Source organism: Sorex fumeus, unplaced genomic scaffold (genome assembly GCF_029834395.1).
Source record: "Sorex fumeus unplaced genomic scaffold, SorFum_2.1 ptg000037l, whole genome shotgun sequence".
Lineage (NCBI taxonomy): Eukaryota > Metazoa > Chordata > Mammalia > Eulipotyphla > Soricidae > Sorex > Sorex fumeus.
Genome location: NW_026606094.1, coordinates 11,515,979 through 11,529,265, shown reverse-complemented (window position 1 = coordinate 11,529,265; position 13,287 = coordinate 11,515,979). Strand labels below are relative to the sequence as shown.

The 13,287-nt window shown below is 38.5% G+C and overlaps 1 protein-coding gene across 1 annotated transcript in view; it reads right to left on the bottom strand.

Annotated features, from left to right (window-relative positions):
• TSPAN12 (tetraspanin 12) overlaps nt 1-13,287 on the bottom strand; it is a 71,546-nt gene that overhangs the window by 25,715 nt on the left and 32,544 nt on the right. The window contains exons 6-7 of the mRNA XM_056118115.1: nt 6,525-6,599; nt 1,330-1,437 (exon numbers count right to left, since the gene is read on the bottom strand). Coding sequence (XP_055974090.1) covers nt 1,330-1,437; nt 6,525-6,599 — 183 coding nt within the window. The remainder of the gene's footprint in view (nt 1-1,329; nt 1,438-6,524; nt 6,600-13,287) is intronic.

Sequence of the window (13,287 nt, the reverse complement as noted above, 5' to 3'; positions counted from 1 at the left end):
GACACAATTTACAATAAATTCCTGAATTCTTCCCTTAATTTCCCTTTGTGCTGTTTCTAGTGCAAATGAACAGTAAACAAACAAAAACAGTCAGGAGGCATTTAAACAAACAGGAAATCTGTGTTGCAGTGATTTTTTTTACTTTCTCAACAATTAGAAAACAGGGAAGCAGATTTCGAGATTTTTCTGGACCTGAGTCTCTGTCCATAGCCATGACAGAGTAAATGGAGAGAGACTGGAGATCTATCATTCAAGACAGACCAATTCTCAAGGTTCAACTATGAATGAAATTCAGGAAACCCAGAAGCCTAATTATTTGGAAATGTCACTCTAATCACAAGGAAACTGCTTGGAAGAACAGCTTGATTTGAAGAATTGATGATTAACCTCAAGTCACCAGATTTTTAAGTATGTAAATACAATCTCCTTTTGAAAAGATAAGGTGTGGTGTTTTGTGCAAGTTCCATAAGAAAAGCTAAAAGCACTCTCTTTTTTTTTTTATTTAACTATTTATAATCTCAACTAAGTGGGGAAGGGGGTCTGTGATGCCATTTAATCTTTTTAACAACCAAGGAAAGTAGGTATTTTCATTATTTCTATCTTTTGATGAGAATACTGAGGTCTAAGGAAGTTAAATAAAAGGTCACAGAATACTTATCAAAAGCAGAAATTGGAGCAAGGTCTTTCTGACTAGGGAGCTTATGCTTTAATGCTGTAATGAATCCTAACTCTCAAAAAGGAATTGTCAATTAAAATGTTGAAATGTTTAAAATACAGATAGTAGGGCCTGGAGGTAATACAGGAAGCTAGTACAGTGCACCACAAGATTGACAGATCATCAACTGGTCACCTCCTGAGCACCTCTAGATATGGACCCAGGAGCCCCCAGGTCTCCTGGGAGGCAGGGTAACCCCCAAACCAAAGAACATTAATGGGGTCCCTGTACCTCCAAGAACTACTTGGGAGACTTCCTCTTAATAAATAAATACATAAAAATAATACCTTAGTCCTGAATGCACAAAATCATTGAGATAGAAATTAAATATTTATCAAGTTACTCATTACAGAGGAAATTTCATGGTAGTTTCTCAAAAAGGTTTCAAATTCTAATATATATATATATATATATATATATATATATATGAAGCATAAGATAGAAACAGGAGATGGAAAGAAAAATGGGGCAAAGAGTTACTTAACTTTCAATAAATAATTAAATCAACGGCATCTGAATCAGAGCTTCACTTATCAGGAGAAATGATATGAAAATTTGATTTGAAGGCATGCCATTTATTCCATAGCCTCTACTTCAGAAGTTACAGCACTTACCTCTCTCTGAAAATAATTCCAAGCATGAGTCAGCCACCGATATCTAGGTACACCATAATTTGTCATTCTGGCTTTCAAAGTGATCATGTCTGACCACTGTACTGGAACCTAGTGATAAAAAAGCCCAAAAAGTAATAACATACAAATAAACATATTTAGACATATGTACACTAAAAGGGTCACATACAAAACTATTCCTAGACACATATATACCTGGAGAATAGGCAATAGACAAATATTATTTTAAATTCATATTTACAAGCATTATAAAGTTAAGTCCAGAGAAACTAAATGCTAAACAATATGTATGTCAGATTTTTGGACAGAAAAGGCAATATTTCATATCAGAAAACCAATGTGAAATCATTTAATACTAATATCACATACAAGACAATCAAGACAAGAACAACAGTTTATAAAAAGTAAGCTATCCATTCTATAGGCAGGCCCAAAGACCTCCTCATACAAAACTATCACTGAAGACAAATGCCTTTTAATTTTTATTTCATAATTTTTTGAGGTAACTGCAGCTTACATACTAAATAAATGGTTCAGTTCAAATCACCCTCATTCTGAGTTAGTTTAATAAGTAACTTCAAAAGTTGGATTTTTGAGTCATGTTAGAAGTCTACAAAGAGGACATACAAACAAATCTTGGACCTGAGCAACTTGATGCAGAGATGGCCCTGGACTTTGCAATAGGCCATTTCTGCTGGGCTACACCAGACGGGGGCAGGTATCATCCCTCCTCCTGCCTCTAGGAGGCCGCCATTTTCTAGAAGTCAGCAACACGCTCCAGTGGCAGTGGCAGCAAACGCCAAGTCTCATGGGAGAGGAGAGGAATAGGCCCTTCTTCCCCCTGCCCCGATGGGACTCTGAGATGATGCCACATCCTACCACCATCTACTTAAGCTCCCATATGGCCACAATCCAGAGACACACAAACAAATCTTGGACCCGAGCAACTTGCTGCAGCAATCTCTTCAGACTCTAATTATTAAAATTTTAAAACTGCTAGAGCAGGCGGCCGCTCTTGTGGCCACACCACATTATATTGTATCCATAACAAGCAATACAAAACACATTGTCTAGCACTCCCTTTTCAGCAGGTACGAGTGGTGGTGTGTCTGGAGTCAAATATCGAAGGTAACTAAAGTAGAGAAAGAGAGTATTGTGCAAATTGTCTGCCACACAGGCAGGGGGAGGTGTGGAATGGCGGGGGTGGGGGGATACTGGAGATTCTGGTGGTGGAAAATCTGCACTGGTGAAAGGATGGGTGTTTGATGACTGTATGATTGAAGCTCAAACATGAAAGCTTTGTTACTATACCTCATGGTGAATCAATCAAAAAATAAATAAATAAAATTTCCTAAAAAAAAAAGAATTCTACAAAGAGTAGGTCTTAACTTAAAACATTCTTTGTGTCTTTACTCTTAAGTTACCTGATATGGTGTCTCTTAATATTTTTCGATTATGTCAGAGCTTTAGCTATACCACATAACAACATAACAGCTAGACGAACAACTTGTCAGTGTATCTGACAGTCTTATCTATGATTCCACATGAGAAATGGAGGCATTCAAGTCCTAGTCTCACTACATGTACAGTACTTAAATAACTCTTGGGAAACTGGACAAATCCATGTCTAATATATTGAATAATACACACCAGGATTAGTCAAGCAATTTTGGTAAAGGTAAAGGTAAAGGCCCTCCCGTTGTTCGTCGATTTGCTCGAGCGGGCCCAGTAATGTCTCCATTGGAGACTTTGTTATTACTGTGTTTGGGATATCGAGTACATCACGGGGAGCTTGCCAGGCTCTGCCGTGCAGGCGAGATACTCTCAGCAGCTTGCCGGGCTCTCCAAGAGGGGCGGAGGAATCGAACTCAGGTCGGCCATGTTGGCTGCGTGCAAGGCAAACGTCCTACCGCTGTGCTATCGCTCCAGCAATTTTGATATTCAGCATATAACAAGCATAAATACAGAAAAGAGAAGGGGGAAGGCACATAGACAGAAGTCCAATAAAACTCAATTATTTTGAAATCTTATTTTAAAAATAGCAATGTTGGAGCCTGGAATGATATGATAGTAGCAGGTAGGGCACTGCAATGGCCTTGCACACGGCTGACCTGGGTTCGATCCCCAGCACCCCATTTAGTCACTAAGCCCTTCAGCAGTGATCCCTGAGTACATAGCCAGTAATAAACTATGAGCATAGCCAGATGTGGCCCCCATCCCCCTAAATTTTTTTTAATTAAGTAATAAGTTCTTTTCTCTTTTTATACTAGAAAAGCACAAAAAGATAATACTTCAAACCCAGCTTTGTTCTCCAAATAATGAACAGTTTTGTTTTACTTTGTTTTCATATGTTTTCAACTAGATTCAGAGAACTAAACAAAATTCAAGCTATTTACTATAAATTATTAGCATTTTACATCCTTTTTGCACATAAAATGAATGGAAATAAATTCTCCAAAAACTCATAATCTGAAAGAATATTATTGATAGATTTATTTTAGAGAAAATTAACAATGAATAGGAGATTCAGATGTTAGAAGTATAGATATATTATGTAAATTGATGTCACATCTCTTCATCTGGTTACTAAAACGGTCTTATTTTTATTTCCCAAGATAAATACACATTGTTTTCCCCTGTGACCACAATTTATCTGAGTTTAAGCATAGCAAGAAACAGAGGAAATCATTGAGGTTATGGCATAAAATACTGCAATCTGGCCATAAAGGAAAACACACATTTACTGGCTTCTTGCATGGAACAGCTAAGAGTATAAAGCCCATTCTATACAAAGACCAAGTTTGGCAAATTTGGCAGCTAATAAACCTTAATGGCAGTTTTCATTCACACTGCTATTAGCAGAAAAGCAATAAAAAATGTCTGAAACAGTTTTTCTAAATGATTGCTTTCCACATTTCACTTAAAAAAAAAAATCCTTGTTCTCTCTTGGTGACTTAATGGAGATTTACACAAGAAAAACAGTGATGTCTGCCCTCACCTGAGATGGCAGTGTGCTCTCATGCAGTAACATTGGGATGCTGAGTGGGAACTACAGATTGACCATGAACAGAGAGGGAATTATCTAAACAAGCAGAAATTCTCCTTTGTTTCCTCAAGTTTTTTAGAATAAAAACTAGAATCAAAACTGTCACTGTCACTGTCACTATCCTGCCCTTGTTCATCGATTTGCTCGAGCAGGCCCAGTAACATTGTGAGAATCAAAACATTTTCTTTTATTTATTTGTTTGTTTGTTTATTGTTCTGGAGGTCACACCCAGTGGTGATCAGGGCTCACTCCTGGCTCTGAATTCAGGAATCACTCCTGGTGGGACTCAAAGGATCATGTGTGATGCTGTGGATAGAACTTGGCCCTAAAGCATTTCCTTTGAAACTCTTCAAATTGATTAATAACATAGAAGATGTATCAAATCATAGTGACTGTAAACAGAATACAAAGCTTCTTTTAAAATCCCACACAAAGTAAATTCATGTCTTAAAAACTTTTCAATTACTGCAAAGAATGGAATCAAAAGCTAAGGGAGCTGAGGGAAATCAAGAATGGCTCATACAATTCACAGGTGATTTTTTTAAAACAGAAGTTGAGATCATCTCTCTACCAATAAAACACAGACTCGAGTCCCTTGAACCATCTGCTATTTACTCCACTAAATATACAAACTTTTTAGTTACAGAATAAAAATAGGATTCTCAAAGCTAGCAAGAGAATTCCTTTTTTAATGAAGGATTTCTTTCTGAAGAAAGTTCTGGAGTTTATATTAAATGGTTAGAACCTGTCCTGACTTTCCAATGTTGAATGGAGAAAAAAATATTCATAAATTGCCTCTTTTTAGAGTTGACATCCATTAAAAGGAGTATCTGCAGAAGGTTGCAGATGTGTGGCATTGTGGAAGCATCGTTTCCATGTAAATTGGAGCATGCAGAGTACCCACTCGTCCGTAATTACCACTTAGTATTCAATACTGTCACAGTATAGGAGCAGTTTCACCACGGAATCTTTAATAACCGAATCGGTAGCAAAAATGACTACAATTTTATCAGACAGGTGATGAAATTCCTCTCTGAAACAAATAAAATAACACTTCCCATGTCTTCTTCAGTGTTCTTACGTTGAAGACTCACCTGGGGAGCTGGTTACAAATGTCAAGGCCCAGTCCCTGGCCCCGTTTCAGCCTGTCCTCTTGTTCTGATTCAGCAGAGTCAGTCTAGAGCCCTAAAATGCACATCTCAAAGACTCATCCTAAGTGAGTCTTTGAACTCACTGCCTTAGACAGTCCAAGGATTACATGTTGAAGAATATCTAAGTGAAATCAAGTTACTCTACACTGCCTTCCATGGAAAAGTGTGCGTCCACCATGAAATAACCAACATTCACAGAAGGCCCAACACACAATTGGTGCACCAAGCACCACTAATGAAGACAGCAAACGTTAAGCATGTGATAAAATACAAACACTAGCAAAGGTAAAATGTGAGTGATAAAAGAAACACAACTGGTCAAATCGTAAGACTGAGAAACTCTTGCTCTAATTATTTTAACATTGCTGAATTGTAAAAGAGCTCCAGTGACTTTAGCTATTAAAATGAAAGAAAAAATGTTTTTATAGAGCCACGTCTAAATCTGTGAGAGAGATTCTAGACCAGTGTAAACACAGCAACTCTTCAAATATATATTTTTTAAAGTAGGAGATAGTTTCCTGAAGAAAGAAAAAAGAGAGAGAGAAACGCATGCTTTCTACTCATTGGGGATACAGCTTTAGTCAGCACATTATAAGGCTTTCACGAGGATTTTCAAGCTTTCTCATATCCTTTTTGAACTGAAAAGCTTTCCTATTATACACCAAGAAGACGGTAAAATTATTTTAGAATATATAAAATAATAAATCTCCATGTTAAAGCAAGCGGTGGAGCTAATGGCTGACAGCATTAGCTGTCTAAATGAATACTAAATGAAATATTACACATTATGGTTTGGAACTGCACTTTGGACACAGAAAAGAAAATGTTATTTTTCAGAAGTTTTGAGACTATTCATTGTTACCATATAGTCTAAACTTTCAAATTAATAATCATGTGCCTGAATTACTCCAAAGCATCTTATTTAAAAGACTGGATTGTATATTATTTAATACTGTGATTATATCCCATTTTGAACTCACCATAATTTCCTGCTCATATGTCCAAACACCACAAGCCAGCTCTACACAGAAAATGACAAGCAGACTGCCAAAGTACTGCAGAAGAACAGAAAATTAATGCTGTGAGAACAGAAGCAAAGTAAAATATGACCATCAGCAATGAGCTAAATAAATAAATAATGAACTAAATAAATAAATAAACCTAATGGACAGCAAAACAAAGACACACACTCATAAAGCTCCCTTGGGAGACAATTCATCAAATTTGGAGATATCTGTGCCCAACCTATAACACTTACCTGAGTGGACCATTGTTTATTAGTCATCTCCTGGGGCAAGTCTTTTATAAATGTCAGTACTTTCATTAAGTTGAATAAGAATTTGCATGCTAACAAATGGAGTTTGATAAATCACAATCAAATTATTTGAAAAACTGGGCCTAATTTCTTGCAAAGTGGAAGAAGACTCAACATATTCACTCCTTTGTCTATGAGCACATTTTAATTTGTTCCTCTAGGAACAGGGCCTTCTTAGAAGGAAGAAGAACTCATTCTTAGAAAAGCATGACACAGGGACCAGGGAAATGGGGATGAAGGTCTCATATTTTGTATGTATAAGGTCTCATATTTTGTATGTATATGGTTCTGAGTTCAAATCCTGGCAATACATGTTCCCATTTGGCACCTCCAAGTGTAACCTTGAAGAATCCCAGCATTGCTGGGCCTGAGTAGGACTACATATTGGGCCCTAGTGTTGAATTCTTGGGTTATTTGGCTGAGTATCATATACTGCTGTGAATGGAACCTGGAAATCCTGCACTGTCACCACCTCCCCTTAAAAAAGCGTGGTTTAGAGCAAAAGTCTCATTACTGATTTTTACTTCAAACTGCAAAGTCTGGCAAACTACCCATGATATATTCGCAGTAACAGTAACAGTTGTCACAATGGAGACGTTACCAGGCCCGCTCGAGCAAATCGATGAACAACGGGAGGACAGTGACAGTTACAGTGACTGATTTTTACTTAAAATACATGGTGGGGGATCAGATTGATAGTACAGTGGAAAGGGCACTTGCCTTGCATGTATCTAACCTGGGTTTGATTCCCTCGCATCATATATAGTCCCTCAAACCCGACCAGAAGTGATCCCTGAGCCAAGAGTAAGCCCCAAACACTGTTGAGTGTGCCACAACACCAAAAACTAAATAAATAAAAAATCAAAATTAAAAATAGTAAGTTTTTATTATCTGAAAGGCACTTGTACTCTTTAAAATAATACCATAAGTACTGATAAGTCATACATAAACAATCACTGTCACTGTCACTCCCATTGTTCATCGATTTGCTCGAGCGGGCCCAGTAACATTGTGAGACTTGTTGTTACTGTGCGTTTGGCATATCTAATACACCCTGGGTAGCTTGTCAGGCTTTGCTGTGTGGGCGAAATACTCTCGGTACCTTGCCAGACTCTCCGAGAGGGGTGGAGGAATCGGACTTGGGTCAGTCAGGTCAGCCGCGTGCAAGGTAAGCGCCCTACCTGCTGTGCTATTACTCCAGCCCACAGAGACAATATACAATAAAACTGAATATAGTGTCAAAACAGAAATGAAGAAAAAATGCAAAATATTTCCATGAAAAGGAGTTATGTTGAATCCTGACAGTTCAATAAAAAACTCTCAAAAGTTTTCTTCACTAATTCTGACTCAAATAAAACAACATCAAGTCTCTTAATTTCGCTCCATTCACGCTGCAGGATAAGCATGAGAGGAACTGTAGTGGTGAACATAGACAACTCTGTTCAAAGCAATAAAAGCATAAATGAAAATGGGATCTTTCTAATGGTAAGGCCATGAATCAGTTCATTTTTATTAATACCAATTATTTAATAGTCAATATTAATTAGTATTAATCAGCTTGTTAGTTTCATAAGCACTGTAGCACTGTAGCACTATCCTCCCGTTGTTCATCATCGATTTGCTCAAGCGGGCCCAGTAACGTCTCCATTGTGATACTTGTTGTAACTGTGTTTGGCATATTGAATACATCACGGGGAGCTTGCCAGGCTTTGCTGTGCAGGCGACATACTCTCAGTAGCCTGCCAGGCTCTCCGAGAGGGGCATGGGAATTGAACCCGGCTCGGCCGGGCCTGCGGTGTACAAGGCAAACGCCCTACCTGCTGTTCCATTGCTCCACCCCATGATTGTAAGTAACTAGGAGTTATAACAGACTGGGCAATCAGGAAAGATCTCTTTTTAAAGGTAACTTTTAAGAGAGTCAGTAATGAGCAGGACAGGGCAAAGCTTCAATGATCATAGAAAAATACTGAAAGAAGAACAAATATCAAATGCAAGACCATCTTTTAGGGTGAGTTAGATAGTGGTCCCGAGAGCACAGAAAGGACTGAGATATTTAAAGAGAGTATATAAATGAGTGACATTGATAGAAACCAAGAACTATTTGGCTCTCAGGCCACTGAAAAGATTTTGGATTTTCTGTGTGATTTAAATTAATTAGCATGTAACAAGATCAGAAAAGCCTTATAACTCGATTCTGCTGTTTCATGGGGGAAAAAAATGACCTGTAGAAAATGAGAGTGTAATCAAAGCAGTTAAATTAAAGAACGCTGAACTAGGAAGACGGGGAAAAGATGGTTGGGGGATGGGTTGTTTAAGATTGTAAATCAGGAGATGAAATTTGAATTTCTTATTTTTTCTTTTCTTTTTGTGGGGACTGATGGTGGAGGTTATATCATACCCAGGGCTGATGACTGGCTCTGTGATCAGGGATCACTCAGGCAACCAGGTGGTGACTACGGTTAGAGAGGTGAGAGAAACTTTGAGTAGTGTTTCAGAACCACATGTGATGCTGGGAATTGAAGAGATGTCAGCCACAAGCAAGGCCAGTATTTAACCCTCTGGACTAACTCTGCAGTCCCACAATACTGAGCTTCTTTGTGCAGATTTTCTCCCCAGAAGGGAAGAGAGGAAATAAAAATTACTGAACCTTGATTTTCTACTACTTAAATGATAGAGCACTTACAATTTAAAAATGTAAATCACTGGTGTTTTAATTTGCTTGTTTTATATAGCACTAATAAATTTATAACAAAAAATCTCTCAGATAATCACAAGACTTAAAAAGTTAACAATTGAGGGCTGGAGAGATAGCACAGCGGGTAGGGCATTTGCCTTGCATGTGGCCAACCCGGCTTAGATTCCCAGCATCCCATATAGTCCCCTGAGCACCGCCAGGAGTAACTCCTGAGTGCAGAGCCAGGAGTAACCCCTGTGCATTGCCAGGTGTGACCCAAAAAGCAAAAAAAAAAAAAAAAAAGTTAACAATTGGTACAAAACAATATAAAATGTTCTTAAAGGAATCCCATCTTATTTTCTAAGCACTTTTATTTTCAGAATATGAGGTATTCATGGTCAGTTTCAGTCTACTTAGATTTCATTTCCAAGTGTTGCCTTAATGATTTTAGTCTTGGTGATTAGAAGCATTTTTGTGAACATGGGACTCAGAATCAGTTTTTTCAAATTCTTTGTAATGTTTTTACTTAAGAGACTTATAGATATGAACTATACTAAATTTGCACCTTAAGTTACAAAGACACCATCATGTTTAATAATTATAAAGTACATTGTTTTATCTTTTGTAAGAACCTAGAAGAATGTGAGACTCAAAAAAATTTATTATTGGGGGTATGGTGCCGCCAGCAGGTCAATCTGTACCTGTGAGGCAAGTGCATTAGCAGCCTGATAGAGCCTTCAGACTTCCAGATACCCCAAAGTTGCTGCTGTGCCTTTGGCCAGACCCTAAAAACTTGGGGAAAAGTTTTCCAAAAAAGTAAACGGCCAAAAGTTAGGTATGTGGGAGACACACCCACAAACCACCTCAGGCTGAGCTATATAATTGGAGGTATGGCCTCTCTGGTTCCTGATCGAACTGCTTAACGGTCATGATCCCAGAGACTCAGAAACAAATTCTCAAAACCTAACAGCTTTTGGCAGAAATGCATCCGGTCCCTGCAGTAGGTTACCGGCACTGGGCCACCCCATGTGGGAATAGGTTTCGTGCCTTGGCCTGTTCCCCCTGGCTGCCCGATGGACGCCATCCTCCAGAGGCCACTGCACAGTCTGGGCCCGCAGTGATGAGACATGTGAGGCCTCACAGGATGGGGGTGAATCTGGCCCTTTCCTCCTCACCCCAATGAGACCCCCGAGTCGCCATCCATGAACGGCTTCTATGGCTCCTGATCAAGTTGCTTAACGGCCATGATCCTAGAGACTCAGAAACAAATTTCAAAACCCAGCGGCTTTTGGCAGAAATGCGTCCGAACCACGCAGTAGGTTACTGTTGCAGGACTATCCCAAGAAGGAAAGGGTGTTGTCCCTCTGCCTGCTCCCCCTAGGTGGCTCTGGTGGCCACTGGACAGTCAGGTTTGGGCCCTCAGTGATGAGACACGCGGGGCTTCACGAGATGGAGGTGGAGCCGGCCCTTTCCTCCCCATCCCAACAAGACCCTGAGTCGTTGCCCATGAATGGCCTTTCTGCAACTGATCAAGCTACTTAACGGCCATGATTCCAGAGATTCAGGAACAAATCTCGGAACCCAGAAGGTTTTGGCAAAAATCCCTCCAAATTTAAATGTTAAAATTTCAGAATTTCAAAATCGTGCAGCCACTACTGCAGTCACGTGACATCATATGTTATTCATAACCAGAAATAGAAAACAAATTGTCTACAGTTGCCTTTTCAGCAGATCTGAGTGTTGGGGTAAACTCCCAAATAATAATGGTGGGTCTGGTGTCAAAATGTTGAATGTGATTAAAGTAGAGAGAGAGTAATGTGGAAATCATCTGCCCCACAGGTAGGGGGAGGGTGTGGGATGGGGGCATACTGGGGGTTTTGGTGGTGCCACTGGGGAAGGTGTGGGTGTTTCATTGTATGACCGAGACTTAAACCCGAAAGCTTTGTAACTTCTTTCATGGTGATTCAATATGCTAAATTTATAAAAAATTTTAAAAAAGTAAGATGGAGTTCATGCCCAATTCAATCAGCTAATTAGTGGTTGAATAAATAGCAGTAGTCCTACATAAAAAAAAATTCATTATGAAATAGTTTTGCATTCTCAGAGTCATTACCTAAATTATTTTCAAAATTTTGTCTGATTAAAATTAAACCATCAGCCCTGACAAGCTAATACGGACACAAATGAGAATTATGTGTGCTATTGGTAGAAAAACACTAAGGATTATCACAACTTTACATCGGGGAAGACCCATGCAGATTTCTGGACTGGTTTTATATCTTTGAAAGTCCAATTTGAGCAACATCTCTTATTTCATGCCTTCCTAAGTCATTGATCAGCTTATGATGTCTGAGCTGCACAAGCAGTAGTCCCTCAGCACAGGGCCAAGGGCAAGGACCCAAATATAAGCAGTTCCTAAATGCATGCAAGACATAAATAAATCATCAGTTCTATGGATTTAAGCCACAGTATAATAACGATAGTCATGACACCATCGCACTTGCCTTTTAAATTAAGTTTGACAATGAGTCTAGTCCAGTCTAGATTTAAGTATTCATAAAGCATTTGTATCTAAAATGGTATTTCACTGCAAATCCAAAACTGAGATACCAATTATGGGAGGAAAGTGGTACAGCCCATATAAATAGGGCACTCAACTCTGACAAGTTTGGAAATGGTTTTCTTCCAGATTTTTAGTGGCCTCATCTGATGCAAATTCTCAATACCAAATAATGCTTGGGAAATCACTCCACTTACCCTCGGGAACACACATTTATTTAACCTTGAGATTGAAATTACAAGTTTCATACACATTATATTGTTGGGAAACTTAAAAAATCTAAATTTCCATTCCTAAACTTCTGCCCCCCCCCCAATGATGCCACTTTCTTTGCTCTTGTTGTCATTGCTTTAGTTTCACACAGCCAATCTTTTCAAGTCAAGAAGAAATTTAAATGTCAAATCTATCCTAATTCTACCATACATCAATGGCATTTGCTTCTTAGTTTTCTTGTCTTCTAAATTTTCAGCAAGTTATGAGCCCTAGACAAAGACATCCACTTACTAACTACTGCACAGAAAATCACGTTAGCACTTTAAGGAGTGAGGATGAGCAAGGTATCTATAAAGTGTTATATTGATCCATAAATTCAATATAACAAAACTAGCAAAGAAGCACAGCTCTGCCGAACTTCATTATGATGTAAAGAATACATACATATCAAGTTTCATTGTAAAACCACAGTCTACTTCTTTCCTACTTATGTTACGTGTGTATCTCATGCTTCTTATGTTCCCTTTACATGTTTGATAAGGTAGTCTGTACTAACATAGTTGGAAGAGCAATTTTCCCTTCTATTCTTGAGCCCTTGAGTGCTATCCTTCTAGATCAGTGGAAAGACCTTTGAATTTTGAATTCAGCATTCTGAAGTTCAAACGCAGTTCTGAAACACACCGTTTGATCTTCTGCAAATCATTAAATTGCCCTGACTTTGGTTTGCTCAACTTTATAAAGAAGATAAGAAATAAAGTCTTCACAGTCAGCACCAAGGTTGATCTGATATTAGGGAAAGTGGCTTCAAAAAGGTATAAACTTCTTTACAGAGGGCTTTTCTCTATTAATTGTGAAATTCAATTCAATATTGGCTTGTCCTTGTCTCCTGGACACAGCCTTCATTCCAGCAAGGCCCAACTACTTCTTTCTCATTCTTGTTTTCCAGTATCACATCTACTGTTCCCTTTAAAAATATTTTTA